The sequence below is a fragment of the Azolla caroliniana genome, unplaced genomic scaffold (genome assembly GCF_043228905.1).
Source record: "Azolla caroliniana isolate FFs.n. ecotype wild unplaced genomic scaffold, voAzoCaro1.0.p SCAF_10, whole genome shotgun sequence".
Lineage (NCBI taxonomy): Eukaryota > Viridiplantae > Streptophyta > Polypodiopsida > Salviniales > Salviniaceae > Azolla > Azolla caroliniana.
Genome location: NW_028230445.1, coordinates 20,241,579 through 20,259,188, shown reverse-complemented (window position 1 = coordinate 20,259,188; position 17,610 = coordinate 20,241,579). Strand labels below are relative to the sequence as shown.

The following is a 17,610-nucleotide window of genomic DNA, read 5'->3' as shown; positions in this document are numbered from 1 at the left end:
TAATTTAGTTCATACACTTTGGCCAATGTATATACTTTTCCCTGCACGGGTTAGGGGGCATGAACATCACACTTTGATATAATACTCTCTACCTTTGATCACATTTGACTATGCTTTTCATTCATGTTTAACCAAAAGCCAATCATTGCACGAATTGCTCTTGCAGGCATAATGTGCATTCTCAATTGTGACATTCACTAGTAACATTATCAAACATCAAGAGCCTACGCTCATTTTCACAATGTGTATTAAATGAAAATGCCATGCTTTGGTCTCGCATATTATATTTGTCTCTGAATATGATAATACAATCTATCTATCACACACACACAATCACAATGTGCACTCTCGATTGCGATATTCATCAGTAATGTTCTTGACTACGAAGAGTCACTGCTCACTTTCACATGTATTACATGGGAATCTTATTTTTGGGGGTTTTGGAGTGGCATTTGAAGATGATAATAAAATGCGTGTTTGTGTGGCCAATGCTTAGCGAAAATGCATATATGAAAGCTTATGGTGGTTTCACGGGGTTTGAACGAAAACAGATGGGACCCAGAAGGAGTGGATGAGATTGAGTAAATAAGTTGTGGATGGGGACAAGTTCTTCGTAGCGCCCATATGTACATACATCACCAAGTCAACCCAACATGTCCGTGATGTGGCGGACATATGTTGGTGGACATGGAGGAATGAGAAAGAAGATATTCATGCACCAGCACATGTCTCTGGATACTTACTTGTGTTATGTATTTATTGTGCATATATGAATGCAAGTTTTTTTTGTTTCTTTTAAAAAAATCAGAAATAAAAAAATAGAAAATAAAATCCAGAATTAAAAAAGAAGTAAAGTAAAAAGCAAGAATTTAAAATAAAAACTAAGAACTAAAAAAGAAAAAAAAAACAAGGGAAAAAAATTAAGATAAAAAGTAAGAAGTAAGAAATAAAAATAAAAATAAAAATAAAAATAAAAATAAAAATAAAAATAAAAATAAAAATAAAAATAAAAATAAAAATAAAAATAAAAATAAAAATAAAAATAAAAATAAAAATAAAAGATAGAAAATAGAAAATAAGAAATAAGAAATAAGAAAAAAGAAAAAAAAGAAAAAAGAAAAAAGAAAAAGAAAAAATAGAAAAATAAAAGCTTCTAAAATAAGGGTCATATACCTACTGTTGTTGTATGTATAATGTTTTTACAGTTTTTAACAGAAGAATTCTTCAGGGCAAACCCTAACCTCTCTGCCCACAGCAAGAAAACCCTAATCTCTGCACAGGAAAACAACCCCATCACCCCACTGTGCAGCAAACATAAACAAAACCCTGTAGTTCTGTGTAGAGGTGAACCCTACCTAGCGGCCCCCACCTCTTGTGCAGAGATCCTCTACTCTCCGCTAGAGAAGAGCGTCCTCCTCTTTTTCTTGCTCCATGGGAAAGAAGAAGAAGAAGGCTATTCCTAAAGTTTGGTGCTTTTACTGCGAGAGAGAGTTCGATGATGAGAAGATCCTCATTCAGCATCAGAAGGCAAAGCATTTCAAGTGCCATGTCTGTCATAAGAAGCTCTCCACCGCCGGTGGTCTCGTAATTCATGTCCTCCAAGTGCATAAGCAAGCTATTACAAAGTAAGGCCCTTCTATGTTTGCTTTGATTTTTAGCTATTTTTGTTTTAATCTGATATGCATTCTCAAGTGCACGAGTCGGTTGTTTCCAAGTAAGCTTTTATTATTCCTTATGTATTTTTTTCATTTGATCTTATCTATCTATCCATTATGTATTTTTTTCATTTGATATTATCTATCCATCCATCCATCCATCTATCTATATCTTCATGTGCCTAGCGATTATAGTTAATTTTTACTTCCAATTTAATTTTGTTAATCTGAGATTATTTATTTAAGCGCACAACCAAATCTATCACAAGCTATTATTGTTGCTATCATCATTTTTGCTTCTTCTCAATATTTATTAAGTTATTTATTTTTTATTGTTATTTGCTCCGTTTGTTTTGTTCTGTTTTGCTTCTTTCAATCATACATTGTTTTCTTGTTTCCAATGTCTACATATTTCTGTTTCTTGCATGGTTTTTTTTATTAATGGCTAATCTAGGTCGTATTAGTTCTAAATTGTGTTTTTGAACATTTTTCTCACTAGTTTCTTTTCATGCATGAAATTATAAGTTCGGAAAAGTGTCTGAAATAATTGTAAATTATGAGACAATATTTGCATTGGAAATTAATATTTTGTTTTCTTGGCTACATTTATTTTCTGGAATTTGGCTTTCATGGGTGGTAATAAAGAAAATATTGGAATCCAACATAGCAATTTAGCGATAGTAGTATACATTTCTATCAAAATTTGTTAGCTTCATGAGATTTGCTACCAGCAAGTTTCAAATTCTTTTTACAGTGTTCTACAGCAGCTTTCTCCTAAGAAAATGGTTCTAAGGCAGCATGATATATCAAGGAAAGGGGTGTCTGATGAACTGTGTTGTCCACATTGAGAAGAATTTCCTAAGAAAGAACACTAATAAGGGCCCCTTCTTTTGGAACAAATAACTCTTCTAGTGTATATATTTAAAAGATCTGTATTGTGGGCTGAACACACTATCGCTTAAATTATTAAGAGTAAGGATCCCATGATGTGAGATAACTACAGAGCAATCATTATAGGCCACTATTGGGCCATGTTATATGCATCAATTTTAGAGTTAGAGTTGAGTGAATGGGTAGAGAATCATGGTCATCGGGCACAAGGACGAGCCCTTTTAAGAAGGGGTCCACTGCTTTAGACTGTACATTGATGGTGCAAGCTCTTGTTTAGACCGTGTAAAGAGGATTTATTGCTGCTGTGTAGACTTGTAAAGTCGTTTGACACATTGTCATGAGCTGCATTCATGCAACAACTGCAAACTTCATAGGTACGAAAGGATTTGCTGTGGGGAATTTAGGTACTCTATGAATAGGTAAAATATCAGACGAGGTAGCCAACAACATTCACATCATTGGCGTTAAACAAGGATGTCCTCCATAAATCACTGCCTTTGGGGTCCACATAATTCAAATGCAGATTGCATATATAGTGAGTTGACCTGGTGCAAGTCTTTCGGGAGTACTTGTACCCATAATTCTATATCTAGACCATATTATCTTTATCTCAGACTGCTAGAGGGCCTATGAAGTCATGTAGATGCTCTGCATTCATCTTGTGAATAAAGAAATCTCTTTGTGAACCAACCATGAGAAGTCCACACCATATTTAGGGACATTCTTCATGATGTAAAAGCAAATATCCTGGCCAAAGGGGATTGACAATCAGAGGATTCACAACGAGAGGATTCCTCTTTGTTGTTGATGTGGACTTCACGGATGCCAACCATGACCACAGTCAATGTTGATGCATATTGTCATAAGGTCAAGTCATCCTCACATGGCATCAGAGATGCCCCCCTCATCCCTCCTACCTTTCCATAAGGGGATTGACAATCAGAGGATTCACAAGGAGAGGATTCCTCTTTATTGTTGATGTGGACTTCACGGATGCCAACCGTGACCACAATCAATGTTGATGCATAAGGTCAAGTCATCCTCACATGGCATCAGAGATGCCCCCCTCATCCCTCCTACCTTTCCATAGTAGGTCATTCCATGCAGGATTTTTTTCATATGCCACATGAAATTTATTATGGCAGGTTCAAATAGAGCCTTTAATTATCTATTGGAAGAAATATTGTCCTTCTATCTAACGCAAAAAACAAAAGAGAATTGTAATTTTTTCTCAGATGAACTGTTTCCCTCATTTTTGTGCATCTATTTCATCCTCCCATTCTTCTTGAATCTTCTTTAATGCTCTTTCTTATTTGAAAATTTCCAACTCTCTTCTTCTGTCTTGTCTTTAATCCTTTTTTCTGTTTTCTGTCATCTTTAGTTCTCCTTTCCTGTTTTCTTATTTAAAGTTCTAACTTTATGTTCACACATTATTTCAACATTCTTTTGTGCTCACTACACACAGAGGGATTATGACGGTATTGATAATGTTGTGTCTGATTGTTCATTGGATGATGAATATATATAAAAAACTTGTATTTTGAGATATTCTAATAGAATTTGGAAAAATTTGAAAATTATGCCTACTTTAAAACTTGTTGCATTTTGCTGTTTATAATTTGCGTGAACCATGATGATGGGGATATATTTTATGCTAGAATTTTCACTGTGTTCATTGTATCATATGGTGCGAGTTTAAAATTATTGTAAATATGTATTATTGTGGCCTACTGTACATGGATCATATTTTATGACTCGGCAACCTTGAACTTGTGATGGACATGCTCAGATGAGATCAACTTAAGCTAGAAGTGTAGGTCAGATTGATGTGATGATTTTTATTCTATATATTGAGAAGGATTACTGTATAAAGAAGTATGACATTTAACCAACATAATTCATTAATAGAAATTTCAGATTACTGTATAAAGAAGTATGGCATTTAACCTACATAATGGCAATGGTGACTTAACTGTCATAGGGTTCATGTGTGTTCAATTTTCAACATATGAAACTGTTCGCAAATCTGAAAGCAATTTGTTTACTTTGGTTGCTTTCCCTAGTGATAGAAATCCTATTATGTCACTTACATGGCATTATGTTAACATTGGGAACTTTGCCTTCTTTTCAGTGTGATCAATTTGATTATAGATACCATCGTGTCTGGTTCATTCAGGGGATTTTTTCCTTGAATTGTTATCTTGGGTAGTGTGAAATTTCACACACTTTTTGTAATTTGGCTGTTTATTTATTTGAGGCTTCCTTTTTTATCTTTCCATCTCCATCTCCATCTCTCCCTCTCATTAAGTCACTGACATATCCCTGTTGGAGGGTGGCAGCTCCAGACCTGCACTCTCTTTCATCTTTATTATCTCTGTACTACATTCTCTCTCTTCCCAGATTATTCTCTCTCTAGAATCTGCAACGCTTTAAATGCCTTTTCTCTCTTCCACTTTTTCCAAGATATGCCCTTTTTTATTCCATGTTTATTGTACCTGTTTGGTAGTACAAGAGTCTCTTAACTACCAAACAACCATTCCCAATTTTGTATAAATAGGCTTATACCAGCCTCTCTTGTAATGAGATTATTTTCTGCTGCTACTTACAAACAAGCACAACTCTTTGGCTGTGTCTCTACTCTTTGCAACCATTTTTTCAACTGCTGTCTAACAGCCTTCTCACAACTTGGCTGTGTCTATTTTGTTCTAACTCTTCCGCTGCTGCTATTAACAGCTTTTCTCACATGGTATCAGATCAGTGAGGTCTCCATATCCTCAGCCTGATTTTTTTGCCAAAGAGCACACATACCTCTCTTCTTTTATCCCTCCCTCCCAACCCTATAGTGGAAGTTCTCTTAGCAGCCACCCTCCCAACCTACAGAGGAGGTTTTTTTTTTCTTTTCCCCTCAACTGAGCCTCACCTAGCATCTAGGGAGAAGTAGAAAGACCCTGAGGATCTACTTACAACTGCTGTAAATTGTCCAGTTGTAGCTCAAGAGGAGGATATCCATGGCCTCACATGCCACCATTGTTTCATCAACCATTCCCGAACTCCCCAAAGAGTCCATCTTGGATGGGAACAATTACTTGGATTGGGAGCTACAAATAAAGACCTTGCTACAATACCATCGTTTATGGATTGTAGTCAATGGTAGTGACAAGAAACCACCAGTAACTTCATCCTCTTCAACTAAATCAGTTGCTGGCTCATCTAACGCTGAGATTGAAGCTTGGCTAGATAAGGATTCTTGTGCTCATGCTTTCCTCATGTTTAATATTAAACCAAGCATCGCTCATCAATTTCAAGATAGAGATGAAGAGACAGCCAATGAGCTATGGACATCCATCAAAAACAGGTATCATCGAGCTAATCATGCTCAAATGATAGCTTTTGAGAACCAACTAGCAAATCTCAAGATTCATGACACTCCCAACATCATGGATCAAATTACGGAATTTGTTACTCTCCAAAAGGAACTAGTTTCTTTGGGAAGCAAATCCACTGAAGTTGAGTTTGTGCACCGTCTAATGAAACCCCCAATACCCATGTGTTGCTTGTCTTCATGGCAAGCAACATCGAGAGCCTTTCCCTCATGAAACCACTCGCCATGCAACATCTATCATGGAGTTTGTGCACATGGATCTTTGTGGTCCCATGAAAACCACTACTCTTGGTGGTGCACGCTACTTCATGCTCATCATTGATGGTTTCTCCCGCAAGGTTTGGGTTTATTTTCTTGTAGAAAATCCTCAAGCCTTCACAAAATTTCAAGAATGGGAAGCTCTCGTGGAGAACGAGACATCAAAGAAAGTTCGAAAGATCAAGTCGGACAATGGTGGAGAGTTTAGCTCCCAAGCTTTCCACCATTTCTGCTCTCAACGAGGCATTGCTCGCCAATTTTCTACACCCAATACTCCTCAACAAAATGGAGTTGTGGAAAGGAAGAACCGGACAGTCCAAGAGATGGCTCGTACAATGCTATCTCAATCGGATCTTCCTCTCATTTTGGGGTGAAGCTGTCAACACAGCAGTCTATATCATCAATTGCTGCCCAACAAAAGCAATTGCTGCAATGACCCTTGCAGAAGCATTTACAGGTGTAAAGCCCTCAGTATCTGATTTTAAAGTCTTTGGTTGTGATGCTTATGTTCACATTTCAGATCGTAAAAGGACTAAATTTGAATCCAAAACCAAGAAATGCAAATTTCTTGGTTACAACACACAATCTAAAGCCTATAGGTGTGAGATTTCGAATCAAAGTCCCTAGTCATGACTCATCTCTATGGATGTTCATTTTGTGGAGTCTCACTGGATGACTCTATTATGTCATCTGAGTTCATGGTTGAAATATTAGCTCCTTCGGAATCTCCTATTTTAGACGAAGATGTCTCACCTTCAAGCCTCCCATCTCCTCCTACTCAATCACTAACTTTGCCAACAATTCAAACCTCTCCCTCAACTACACTTGTTTCCCCTCCCTCTACACACCAGCTTCCACCACTTCCCAAGTGGCTCCAAGCCACCATTCGTGATTCTCATCTCTCCGATGCTGAACTTCATGAGTCCCTCAACTACACTTGTTTCCCCTCCCTCTACACACCAGCTTCCACCACTTCCCAAGTGGCTCCAAGCAACCATTCGTGATTCTCATCTCTCCGATACTGCACTTCATGAGTATACATCTGGTTCTCGAACACGTAAGTCACAACGGCCTCCTCACTCATGCAACTTTGCCTTACCGTGCACTGTTGTGCAATCACAAGAACCCACAACAGCAAAAGAGGCCCTTGTTCTTCCAAAGTGGAAAGCAGCAATGGAAGTTGAACTTGATTCCATTGGGTGGAATCATACATGGGAGCTGGTCCCACAGCCTACTCACAAGTCATCAAGTTGGCATATTGCCCTACTCAAGAAAATGTGGCTGATTTATTTCCTAAGCTCGAGTCAATGTTGGACTGCCGTTTTGGAGCTGAGAGGTGTTGGAGGGTGGCAGCTCCAGACTTGCACTCTCATTCATCTTTATTATCTCTGTGCTACATTCTCTCTTTTCCTAGGTTCTCTCTCTAGAATCTGCAACGCTTTAAATGCCTTTTCTCGCTTCCACTTTTTCCAAGATATTCCCTTTTTTATTCCTAGTTTATTTTACCTGTTTGGTAGTACAAGAGTCTCTAAACTACCAAACAACCATTCCCAATTTTGTATAAATAGGCTTATACCAGCCTCTTTTGTAATGAGATTATTTTCTGCTGCTACTTACAAACAAACACAACTCTTTGGCTGTATCTCTACTCTTTGCAACCATTTTTTCTACTGCTGTCTAACAGCCTTCTCACAGCTTGGCTGTGTCTATTTTGTTCTAACTCTTCCGCTGCTGCTAATTAACAGATTTTCTCACAATCCCCTCTCCTCTAGCTATATTATGTGGATGGATCAGAATATATTACGAGTCCTAATATTTTGCCTCTTCACTCGTCCTTCAATGGTTCTCTTTACCTTTTTATTTATTTGTTCAACTGTTTTAGTCTTATGAATATTTACATACACACATAATTAAATTAGGAAGTAGGAACTATGTTCTTCAAGATGGTTTCTGGTCAAATATCTTTTACTTTTTAAAGACATAATGGGCGCGGAACTTACCAGAGGAAGCCGTTGATTTCCTTTAGCCAGAAAGTAGGGACTACACAGTTTCAAAATGAGTCTCAAAATAAGTTGTTGTCAAACCTCTCCTAACTTAAGAAGTCATTATTAAGTCCTAACCGAGTCTTAATTGATTCAAAATACGTCAGAAAATCCATCCTTTGAATGGACATGTTAATATGTTAGAAAAATTTACAAAACTAGTCCTTGGGTCCTCTTTGTTCTCGTTAATACTATAAGCTCCCCAAACTCTCTTCACTGGATGTTAACATTAATGTTCATAGAAGCCCTGTTATTTGTTTCTATTTTAGGGTTCCAAATGCAAAACCTGAGAGGGAGTCCACAGAGTTGGAGATATTTGGCATGGAAGGCATTCCCCCAGAGATTCTAGCCGCACATGAAGGAGACCAAGGTAGATAAATGCATGGAAAATATATCACATTATAAATTTATCACTCAACTAAAAGCTATTATTTATGTTGGACATGTTTTCCAGATGATGAAAGGCCTGCAAAGACTGCAAAGGTGGAGATTCCTACCTTCAATCCTGGTGCTCTAATTGGCTCCTCACCTCTTCCTCTGCCAGTATATCGACCAATAGCGCCCATGTAAGTACATACTAGATATGATTATTACATATGTAAGGGTGAGTTTTCTGAGGTTGTACATACTAGATAATATTATTACACTTTTAATTCATAACTCATTATTTGACTTAGAGGAATTGGTATTTAAAATTTGCACCTGATTCTTAGACTGATAAGAGTAATCAATACAGGTATGCCTCTCCTCAGCCAGGTGTATCCCAACAACCTCCACTGTGGGCTGCACAACCCCCTACATCACAACCATGGCGCCCAGGGTATGTTTATCCCAGACCTCCTGGAGTTGCTCTTCAAAGGCCACCCTTGCCTTTACCACAACCTCTATTTCCAATTCAAGGTGCAAATATGCCATTGTCTGTACCAGCATTTCCTCCACCACCACCTCAACCGCTTTTTCCTATAAGTTCTTCAGCTAATCAGGGTGTGTCACCTGCCCCTCCTCCCCCACATGTATTCCCTTCTCCAATTGCGCCTCCTGGTTTTCAGCCACCACCTGTTGGAAATGCATCAGAACCGAGTCCTGTACTCAGTGCTAGTGAAACAAGATCAGCAGAAGGATATGGGTCTGGTATGGTGCAAGGTCTTACCTCATCATTCTCACATCCTCAGGCTCTTCCAGGTAAGCTTGGTCAAGATTAATGAGTTTTTTGCCTTGTTTTCTATCTTGAGGAACGATGAAGTTATGCAATGCTTCCTCGTGAACAGCTTGTTTCCTGTCTTAAGCTTCCCCGTGAACAACTTGTCAACGAGATCATATAATGCATCAAGGTGTTTCAAACCAAAACTACAGAAATATTTGAACTGTGAGAGTCTTTTCATTTAGGAGAGCTTTTTGTGTGATAGTTGAACTTTTTATTTTTATAAGAGGGAGATGAAAGTAGCACGCTTAATAATAACTAAAATGATTGACAATGCTAATTATGTTGAGTTATATATCCACATCATGAACAAAATTCTGTGCGATTCAGTTAACTTGAAAAGATAACCGATGTATTGTCGTAGGTGTACATATTCATGCAGTTCTTGAAACTTGGCTGAGCACCCATGAGACAAATGAAGAAACACGGGATGCTACTTGCAAAGATTATAACTTCTTTACTGATGTAATTGTTGAACTACATGCCCGGACACTTCTAGTCTTAACTGAGAACATGAGTCAGGGTTGAGGGCACAGTTGTTTGTGTAGACTCTGGACTATGCATGGTAATGTTGATAGTTTCACCCTCCTTAAGCTGGACAAAGATAAAAACTGCACTATTGAAAGCTAGGCAATTTCAAGATGTGACGTAGCCTTGCAGATTGTGTATGAAGTTGCATGCTGGGTTGTTGTATGAAATTCAAACTCCCGTCTTATAATGAAGGCGATATACATTTGCAACACCTTATGAATGTGCAAAAACTCATGGACGATAGATGCAAAACTTGCAAAAAAGTAAGGCTTTATTTTGCAGGATTTAGGGATAAAATTAAGGCAATACATATGCAACACTTTAGGATGCACGGGAACTCCTGATCGAGAGGTTTATACAACCATATGTTGCTGCCTTAGAATACAGAAAAAGTAATAGTTTAGGGTTTAGGGAAAGAATGTTAGACAATACTTGTGCAACAGCTTAAAGTGTTGCGTTAGATTTTACTAGCATGTTGAGAAGTGTATCTAACCATATTTTGGCCACTTTTGGATAGATGTGAAACTAGCAAAAACAAGTAAGGGGTTTTGTGGTACCTTTACTTGAATAGTGGTAAGCAGATTCGATGCTGCAAACACCTCTTGATTTGTTTGTTGGTGTATGTTCCTTTCTGTTCTCATTGACCGGTTACGAGCCTTACACCATGGCTTCATTTGCCATCATATTTGTGTGATAGAAACTTATCCATCATCTTTGTTTTAGAAGCCTATATCCATTCCTGGATGATTCCATGACTTATAGCTTCTAGATGTAGTCATATAATTCTTTTATTTTTTTCCCTTTCCATGTTTTTTTTACCAGAGATTTTGTTTTCTCTCTTCATGTTGACTTTTTCACATCCTTGGTTGTTTTTGGTCTTTATTTGAATTAGCATTAGCTTCTCTCCATCATTTATGTCTTGGAGGAAGTGAAAACATTGTGAAATTGACAACTCCAAGATCAACCTTCAAAGCTCAAAGCATTATCCGATTTGTGGATTTTGATTCTTATTTGATCATAGGACCAGGAGTTTGAAGTTTAAAAATAGCCATTTGGAAATAGACTTATATAAGTTTTCAGCAGTTTTTACATGTGTACACCTACATTTATAACACAAGCATTGCATCACAAATATCAGCATATTTGGTGCACTTGCAGGCTAGACCCTTACCATCAACGTCGTGAAGGTATGTGCAAAGTTACTTTTTGCCTCCAACTGATGTTCTAGGTGAATGCCTGTAAGAATGGCTTTGCTCAACTCTAACTTTTTTGTGCCCTGGTTCTTGTCAAAAGAGCAAAGAGGTTAGCAGAGAGTTTGTTTTACGTTCCTAAATAGATGAGATTCTGTTGGCATTTTTATTTTTTCAAAGTAGACTTTAGTTTAAAACTGGTGTCTTCTCTATTAAATTTCTCTTTGTTTGAGGAAATAGGTGTTGTGGCTGCATCTGCTGTTTCTGGTCAACACAGTTATGCTGCAGCACCTAACACTGGAGCTGCTTGCATTGGTCCACCTCCTGTGATCTCAAATAAAGCACCTGGTCAAACTACAGCTAATGAGGTCTACCTTGTATGGGATGATGAAGCAATGTCTATGGTGAGCCATTTTACATCCTGAAATATTGCTATGGTTGCTATGTTTTTCAACTGACCGTGTTTATAATGATTCCAGGAAGAACGTAGGCTTTTACTTCCAAGGTATCAGGTGCATGATGAAGCATTCCAGGTAAGCCTCACCTTGCTTCCTGTCAATTGTGGTTAGCACGATTTAGATGGGCTAATCGCTTCCTGTAAGTACCTCTTGATTAGGGTTGTTAGGTACAAGATTCCTCAACTGTCTGATTGTTCCTACTGAGTTATTATTAGAAGGGATGGAATTCCACGTATCACTTTGTGCTTCACGACAATTCAAGATGTTTCTCAAATTAGAGCCCCATACTAGGGTACTCTAAAAATTTGGTCGAATAGACTGATATTTATATGTATGGTCACAAAAACTTCTGTATATGGGTATATTCTACATTTGTGATATGTGTGCATGGGTTAAAGGTGACACCAGTCTGTAGAGGGTTTTGAGTGTGTTTGTTATCCTTCTTTTTATAATCTGCCATGGAAACCCTATGGAAAACCGAAAATGGTTTTGGCTTCCCACATACTACTCCAGTGTTTCCTGCTAATCTTATTGTAACTGGCAATGGCTCTTGTTACAGGTCAGGAAATATTGTTCGGATTTCTGAAGTTTTAACTTATTTCATTACATTTTTAATATCATGTGTTTAATATTCATACATGGCTTTCTGCTGCTGCTGATTATATTAATGGTTTTGCTTCACAGATGAATTCTGTTGATGCTGCGATCGATAAAAGGATATTGGAAAGCAGGCTCGCAAGTCGGATGTCATTTGGTGTCTAACAAACTCTTTCAATTACAAAGATTTGTTGATGTTTTACTACCACAAATGGTTAGTTTTGATTTAGTAGCGAAATATTTTGAGAGGCTAGACACTTGGACACCTTATTTTTGATATATTGTAACATTGTTCTGGATGCTGTATGCCTGTCATTAATGGGAACCATGAAAATTATCGTATATGTTTTGTTCATCTTGTGTCAAGAGCAGGTGTGCACGAAATGAAAATCAAAATTTCATTTCCTGATTTTGCAACTGAAGGAACTGATTGTCTGATAATAGATATAATCTATTGATCTAAACTAAAATAATCAGTCATAAATATTTTTGGACAATCTTTGACTAGACTATGTCAAATTAGAGGAGTCTTAAACCAGAGAATTTCATGGTTGTATGGGAACTTCTGTGGATCCCTAGTATACGCTTCAATAAATTTATGATAAAATGGACAAACTTGAACAAATTGAGGTGCTCCTACCCCTTCATTAGAGATTGATGGGAGTGACAAGTTGTTTGTTCTTGCTTATTATATCAAGCACAAAGGTTTCACTTTGGCACCTCTTAAAATAATGCACAGTGTCTTTTGAAAGGTTAATTTGCTTGATTCGTTTTAGAGATATTTCTTCCATGGATGCGTGATTGTCAACTATCAATGTGAAAACGGAACATTATTTACATTTGTGGAGTACTTGTGCTAATGTTCACAGCAGTCTTATGTTGTAAATGAACTTTTGGAAAACTATCGATCTCAGAAGATGTCCTCGGAATCCAAGTCTTGCATATGTGAAATCTGGATCACTATGGCATGGGTCAATAGTTTCATGATTTGAACTTTAAATCAATGTCTTGTTCACTCTTATGTTGGAAATCAACTTTGGGAAGCTATCTATTTAAACCCTTACTTGATTTTCAACTTTTCTTATGTTGGAAATCAACTTTGGGAAGCTATCTATTTAAATCCTTACTTGATTTTCAATTTAAAGTCAATGTCTTGTTCGCTCTTATGTTGGAAGTCAACTTTGGGAAGCTATCTGTTGATCTTAGAAGATCTCCGCAGTAAGTCTTGCATATGTGAGATCTGGATCACTATAGCTTAGCTCAATAGTTTTACTGCGAAAGGAAAACTTTAAACCCTTTCTTTCTTGATTTTGAATCAAAAGTCAATGTCTTGCTCACTACTATATTCTGAGTAGTAGCCTCATCATCCATTTTTCTTTCATAATTTGTTAAACTGTCCACTCATTTTCTTTTATGAATTCGTGTCAACATGCTTCCTTGAAATAATTCACTTGTCAATTGTGTGAGCTCTACAAATGCACAAATCTAGCAAGTCTATTTCTTAGGCACCAAAACAGAACAACCAAAATTCAACAATGAGTAGAGCAACATAGAAATCTAATGTAATTGGGTTGTAGTAACTGCCAAAAATCCAATCTAGGAATTATCACAAAAAGTCGGGCATGGCTTACCCTTCTTAAAGTGTGCTAGTTTCATGGCAATAATGAGATATCGTTAGTTCCTTGGTTGGTTTCGAATGCTTGATCATACTTTTAACTCTAGTACAGATTACAACTATATTGATTGCTATGTGGATCAATGAAGACGGCCCGTCCAATGATGAGAATTGGGAGAGCTTATAAGATTTAACAAGAACGAAGAGGACTCAGGGACTAGTTTTGTAAATGTTTCTAACTTGTTAATATGGCCATTCAAAGAATGGATTGATCCACGCGAAAGGCCAGAAGAAGAAGAAGAAGAAGAAGCAGCTGCAGCCGCATAGTAGTAGCTATGGAGGTAGTAGAGCATGTTGTTCTCTTCAAATCAGTCCAAGGGGCGTCTCACACGGATATAGAATCATGGGCTTCTGGGCTGAGAGGTCTTAGAAACCTACAAGGGGTCATTCACCTTCATGTGGGACATCTTCCTTCTTGCAAACCTAATCATGGCGATTGGACTCATGCCCTCTATGCTCGATACAAGGACAAAGATTCTCTGCAAGCTTATGCAGTGCATCCTGATCACATAAGTGCGGTTGCCCGCGGGACCAACCTCTTCTCTGAAGTCATGGCCATGGACTGGGTAGCCAGCATGAAACCTCCCACAATTCCCTTGTCATCATCTGAATGGCCATCAGAGGAGGATGGGAGAAGACCGCCCGCCATATCGCCAACATTAGCATCATCAGTTTCTTCTTCGCCTTCTTGGGTTGCTTTTGTGAGCTGGGCACCCCAAGCATCTTCCCAGGAGCTAATTTCTAACCTAATTTCTACCTTAGGGTATTCGGACCAAATGGCCGCTTTCACATTCGGCCCGAATTTCTCGCCTGCCCGTGCCCGTGGATTCGAATGGGGATTTGCTTTCTTCGACAATAGTGATGGGGATGAGGAGGGCCATCGAAATGGCTACGATGCCTTTCACCTTTTGATGCAAAGGCCAGAAGTTGAGAAGTTCTTGCTGGTTGAATTCTCGCCGATGCATGGACTTGCTGCCAGTATGTAGACAAATCCTCCTCTTTAACAAACAAAGGGGTTTGAGTAAGGTAGGATATCCTTCCATCCATTTTCGACTGCCTCTTTCTTTTAATTCTGGAAATGGTGTATGTTTTCATCTGTTTTTCTTTCTTGAAATATATGGTAATGGTTATGTGAAGGGAATATATGATCATGGATTTTGATGTTATTAGCTATTCTTGCATGTAAAAGAATGTTATGCAAAGCTATGCAGCATGTGCACCATGATCTAGACATCTAGCTTGTTGAAAGGCTCAGAAATCAAATGATTATTATATAAGATGCAAGATCTGAACTCGTCTCATCGGATGTCATTAAGAGAATGAAAATTTCTCTCTTCTTGGCCTCTGGTTAACATGAAGAGTACCTTGTCCTCGTAGTCAATGTCTTCTTTTGATTGGCAGTAATCCATGGAAGATCATGTGGGATTTTGAATCGTGGATCTCTGTCATTCCTTGTGTGATACAATCTATGACTTCAACAATATAGAGTCCATTGTAGGAGACGATGCATAGATGGCGTAGCACATCACCGATGTGATTTAGATTTATACACATGTGGATAGAATGATTATATATAGGCATAACCTTATGAACCAATTCTATAGCTAATTTTAACGGGTTGAGGGTAAGATAGTCGGGAAACAGATTATCCTAAAACTCAGACAAACCCATATAGACTCATGACACATGGGAACACGTGGGTGGTGTGCTAACCTTAGGTGTTGAGCTATATAAAGGGGACTAGGCACCCCTTTGTTATGATATATTGAGACACTATTTGAGTTTCTATTGTACCTCTTCTCCAGATCCGTTATTTAAGTATAACGAATTATAACATAAGATAATATTTGGTGGTATGGGACATTGATGGTATTTTATGTTTGTCTCATGTCCTTTGCTCATTAATCTCTTCTTCGTTTGCTCATCATTAGTTCGATATGTAATAGTATGCATTAATGTATGGGACGTGCCATCTAATACAACATGCTATACACAATATCTATCTATCTATCTATATATATATATATATATATATATATATATAACATCATCTAATATGACCAACTACATGCATCTAAAGTAAATAGATAGTGCACCAAGTTGTTGAAGGCATTATGGCTTGACATGAACTTAGACATTGTTCATGCATATAACATCTAAATATAAACATCTCACATCGCCTATAATAAAATAGTTATAAACAACCAAAGCAACGTTTTTGGGATGCAGTTGGATCCTTATGTTGCCAACATCTTTATTTGGATATTTTTTAGGGCATTAATCGACTTGTAATAGTGTAAATGACTCAACATCTTGTTGGAAGGTGGCACATTTCAACCTCAATAAAGTCTGTATCCTTTATTCTTCAAATAACAAAAGTGGGAAACAATAAGCTACCACATTGCATGGAAGTAATAAATGTCAAAAATTTTAAGTTATCGATGATTGGCATCAAGGACAATAAGTGATTGTTGTTTCTCATCGTAAGGAACTAAATAAAGATCAATTTTATAGTTTGTTCAAGTACTCAATGGTTGACATTAAGGATAATAATGGTTTAAAGGCCATGCTTTTTCCTTGGGCTGGGGATTTTGTTCCACCGCCCAGTTGTTGTCGCATATTTATGGATGTACAAAAGCAATGTTAAAGAGTGGTGAAACAACATATGTTATTATCAAAACATGACTGCATGACATTATCTCATCTCTTCTGTAATTTTCATGTTGGAAAGCTAGATTTGATAGTTTCATGCAGCAATCATAATATCAAAACTCATACTCAATTGCCAAGTTTACTCCACACAACGTGATTGAAGTCATCAATTGATTGTTTGTTGAGAACGGATGAAAGATATGGTGGTCATGGAAAAAAAGTAGACTTATAGAGTTTAACATGAATTTTTAATCTCTTTTGGTTGAAATCCAAGGGACAAGAACAAAAGAAAAAGACACTAAGGTGTTTCCTTATTGGTTACAAACACTAGGACTTGATTCTTTATGATGAGAGTTGTTGATTGTTTCCACACAATGATTCATAAACCTTCACACAGATGGTTCAAGTGGGCTCTATAGGATGATTTAGAGACTCTCTACGCAATAGTTTTTATTGAGTTTTTCAAACTGAACACGATTTATTGGACTTTTTGGTTGAGGATGATCTTTGTGTGGTAGTTGATGTCTGAAGTTCTTAAATCCCAACACAACTATCGGAATGAGCTCTACGTGGAAGTTTTATGTTCAAGTTTTTAAATTGCAACATGTAACAGTTTGTGTAAGGTTTTAATCCTCAACACAATGGCTAACCTTGAGCTCTACACAATTAGGGTGATGGGTGAGCTTGTATGCTTGTCTATATTCAAACTTTAAAGAGCCTTTTAAATGAAATTCTTCTTAGGTACACTTGAGTCTCTTCATTGGGAAGAGAATATATTTGATATCAATTAGCCATCGTTGATAATTATGACTAGATTTAACGTTACATAATGGATTTTGAAAATGATTAACCACTATATTCTGACTAATTCACATGAGGTGAAAAATAAAGAGCGGATGAACATTAAAAAAATGTGAATACTAGACTAGGGCTAACTAATCTGGATTTACCAATGTAAATCATGATTGGAGAGAAGATAAAACAATAAAAATGGAAAACACAATGATGGTAAGTGGACCCGTGTCCTCTTTGCTAGATCCGAAGATGGAAGACTCTTACTAGGCATAAAGATTGCACC

The 17,610-nt window shown here is 37.4% G+C and overlaps 2 protein-coding genes across 2 annotated transcripts; both read left to right on the top strand.

Moving 5' to 3' along the window:
• Positions 1 to 1,191: 1,191 nt before the first annotated feature.
• Positions 1,192 to 12,548, top strand: SUF4 (zinc finger (C2H2 type) family protein). Its single transcript, XM_087325417.1, has 7 exons — positions 1,192 to 1,625; positions 8,498 to 8,598; positions 8,683 to 8,794; positions 8,965 to 9,410; positions 11,391 to 11,554; positions 11,630 to 11,683; positions 12,293 to 12,548. The coding sequence occupies exons 1-7, from the start codon at positions 1,432 to 1,434 to the stop codon at positions 12,368 to 12,370; spliced, it is 1,149 nt and encodes a 382-aa protein (XP_087181543.1). The 5' UTR covers positions 1,192 to 1,431; the 3' UTR covers positions 12,371 to 12,548.
• Positions 12,549 to 14,011: 1,463 nt separating this feature from the next.
• Positions 14,012 to 16,460, top strand: LOC147859462 (stress-response A/B barrel domain-containing protein UP3-like). Its single transcript, XM_087326572.1, has 3 exons — positions 14,012 to 14,475; positions 14,539 to 14,906; positions 16,154 to 16,460. The coding sequence occupies exons 1-2, from the start codon at positions 14,156 to 14,158 to the stop codon at positions 14,864 to 14,866; spliced, it is 648 nt and encodes a 215-aa protein (XP_087182698.1). The 5' UTR covers positions 14,012 to 14,155; the 3' UTR covers positions 14,867 to 14,906; positions 16,154 to 16,460.
• Positions 16,461 to 17,610: the final 1,150 nt, after the last annotated feature.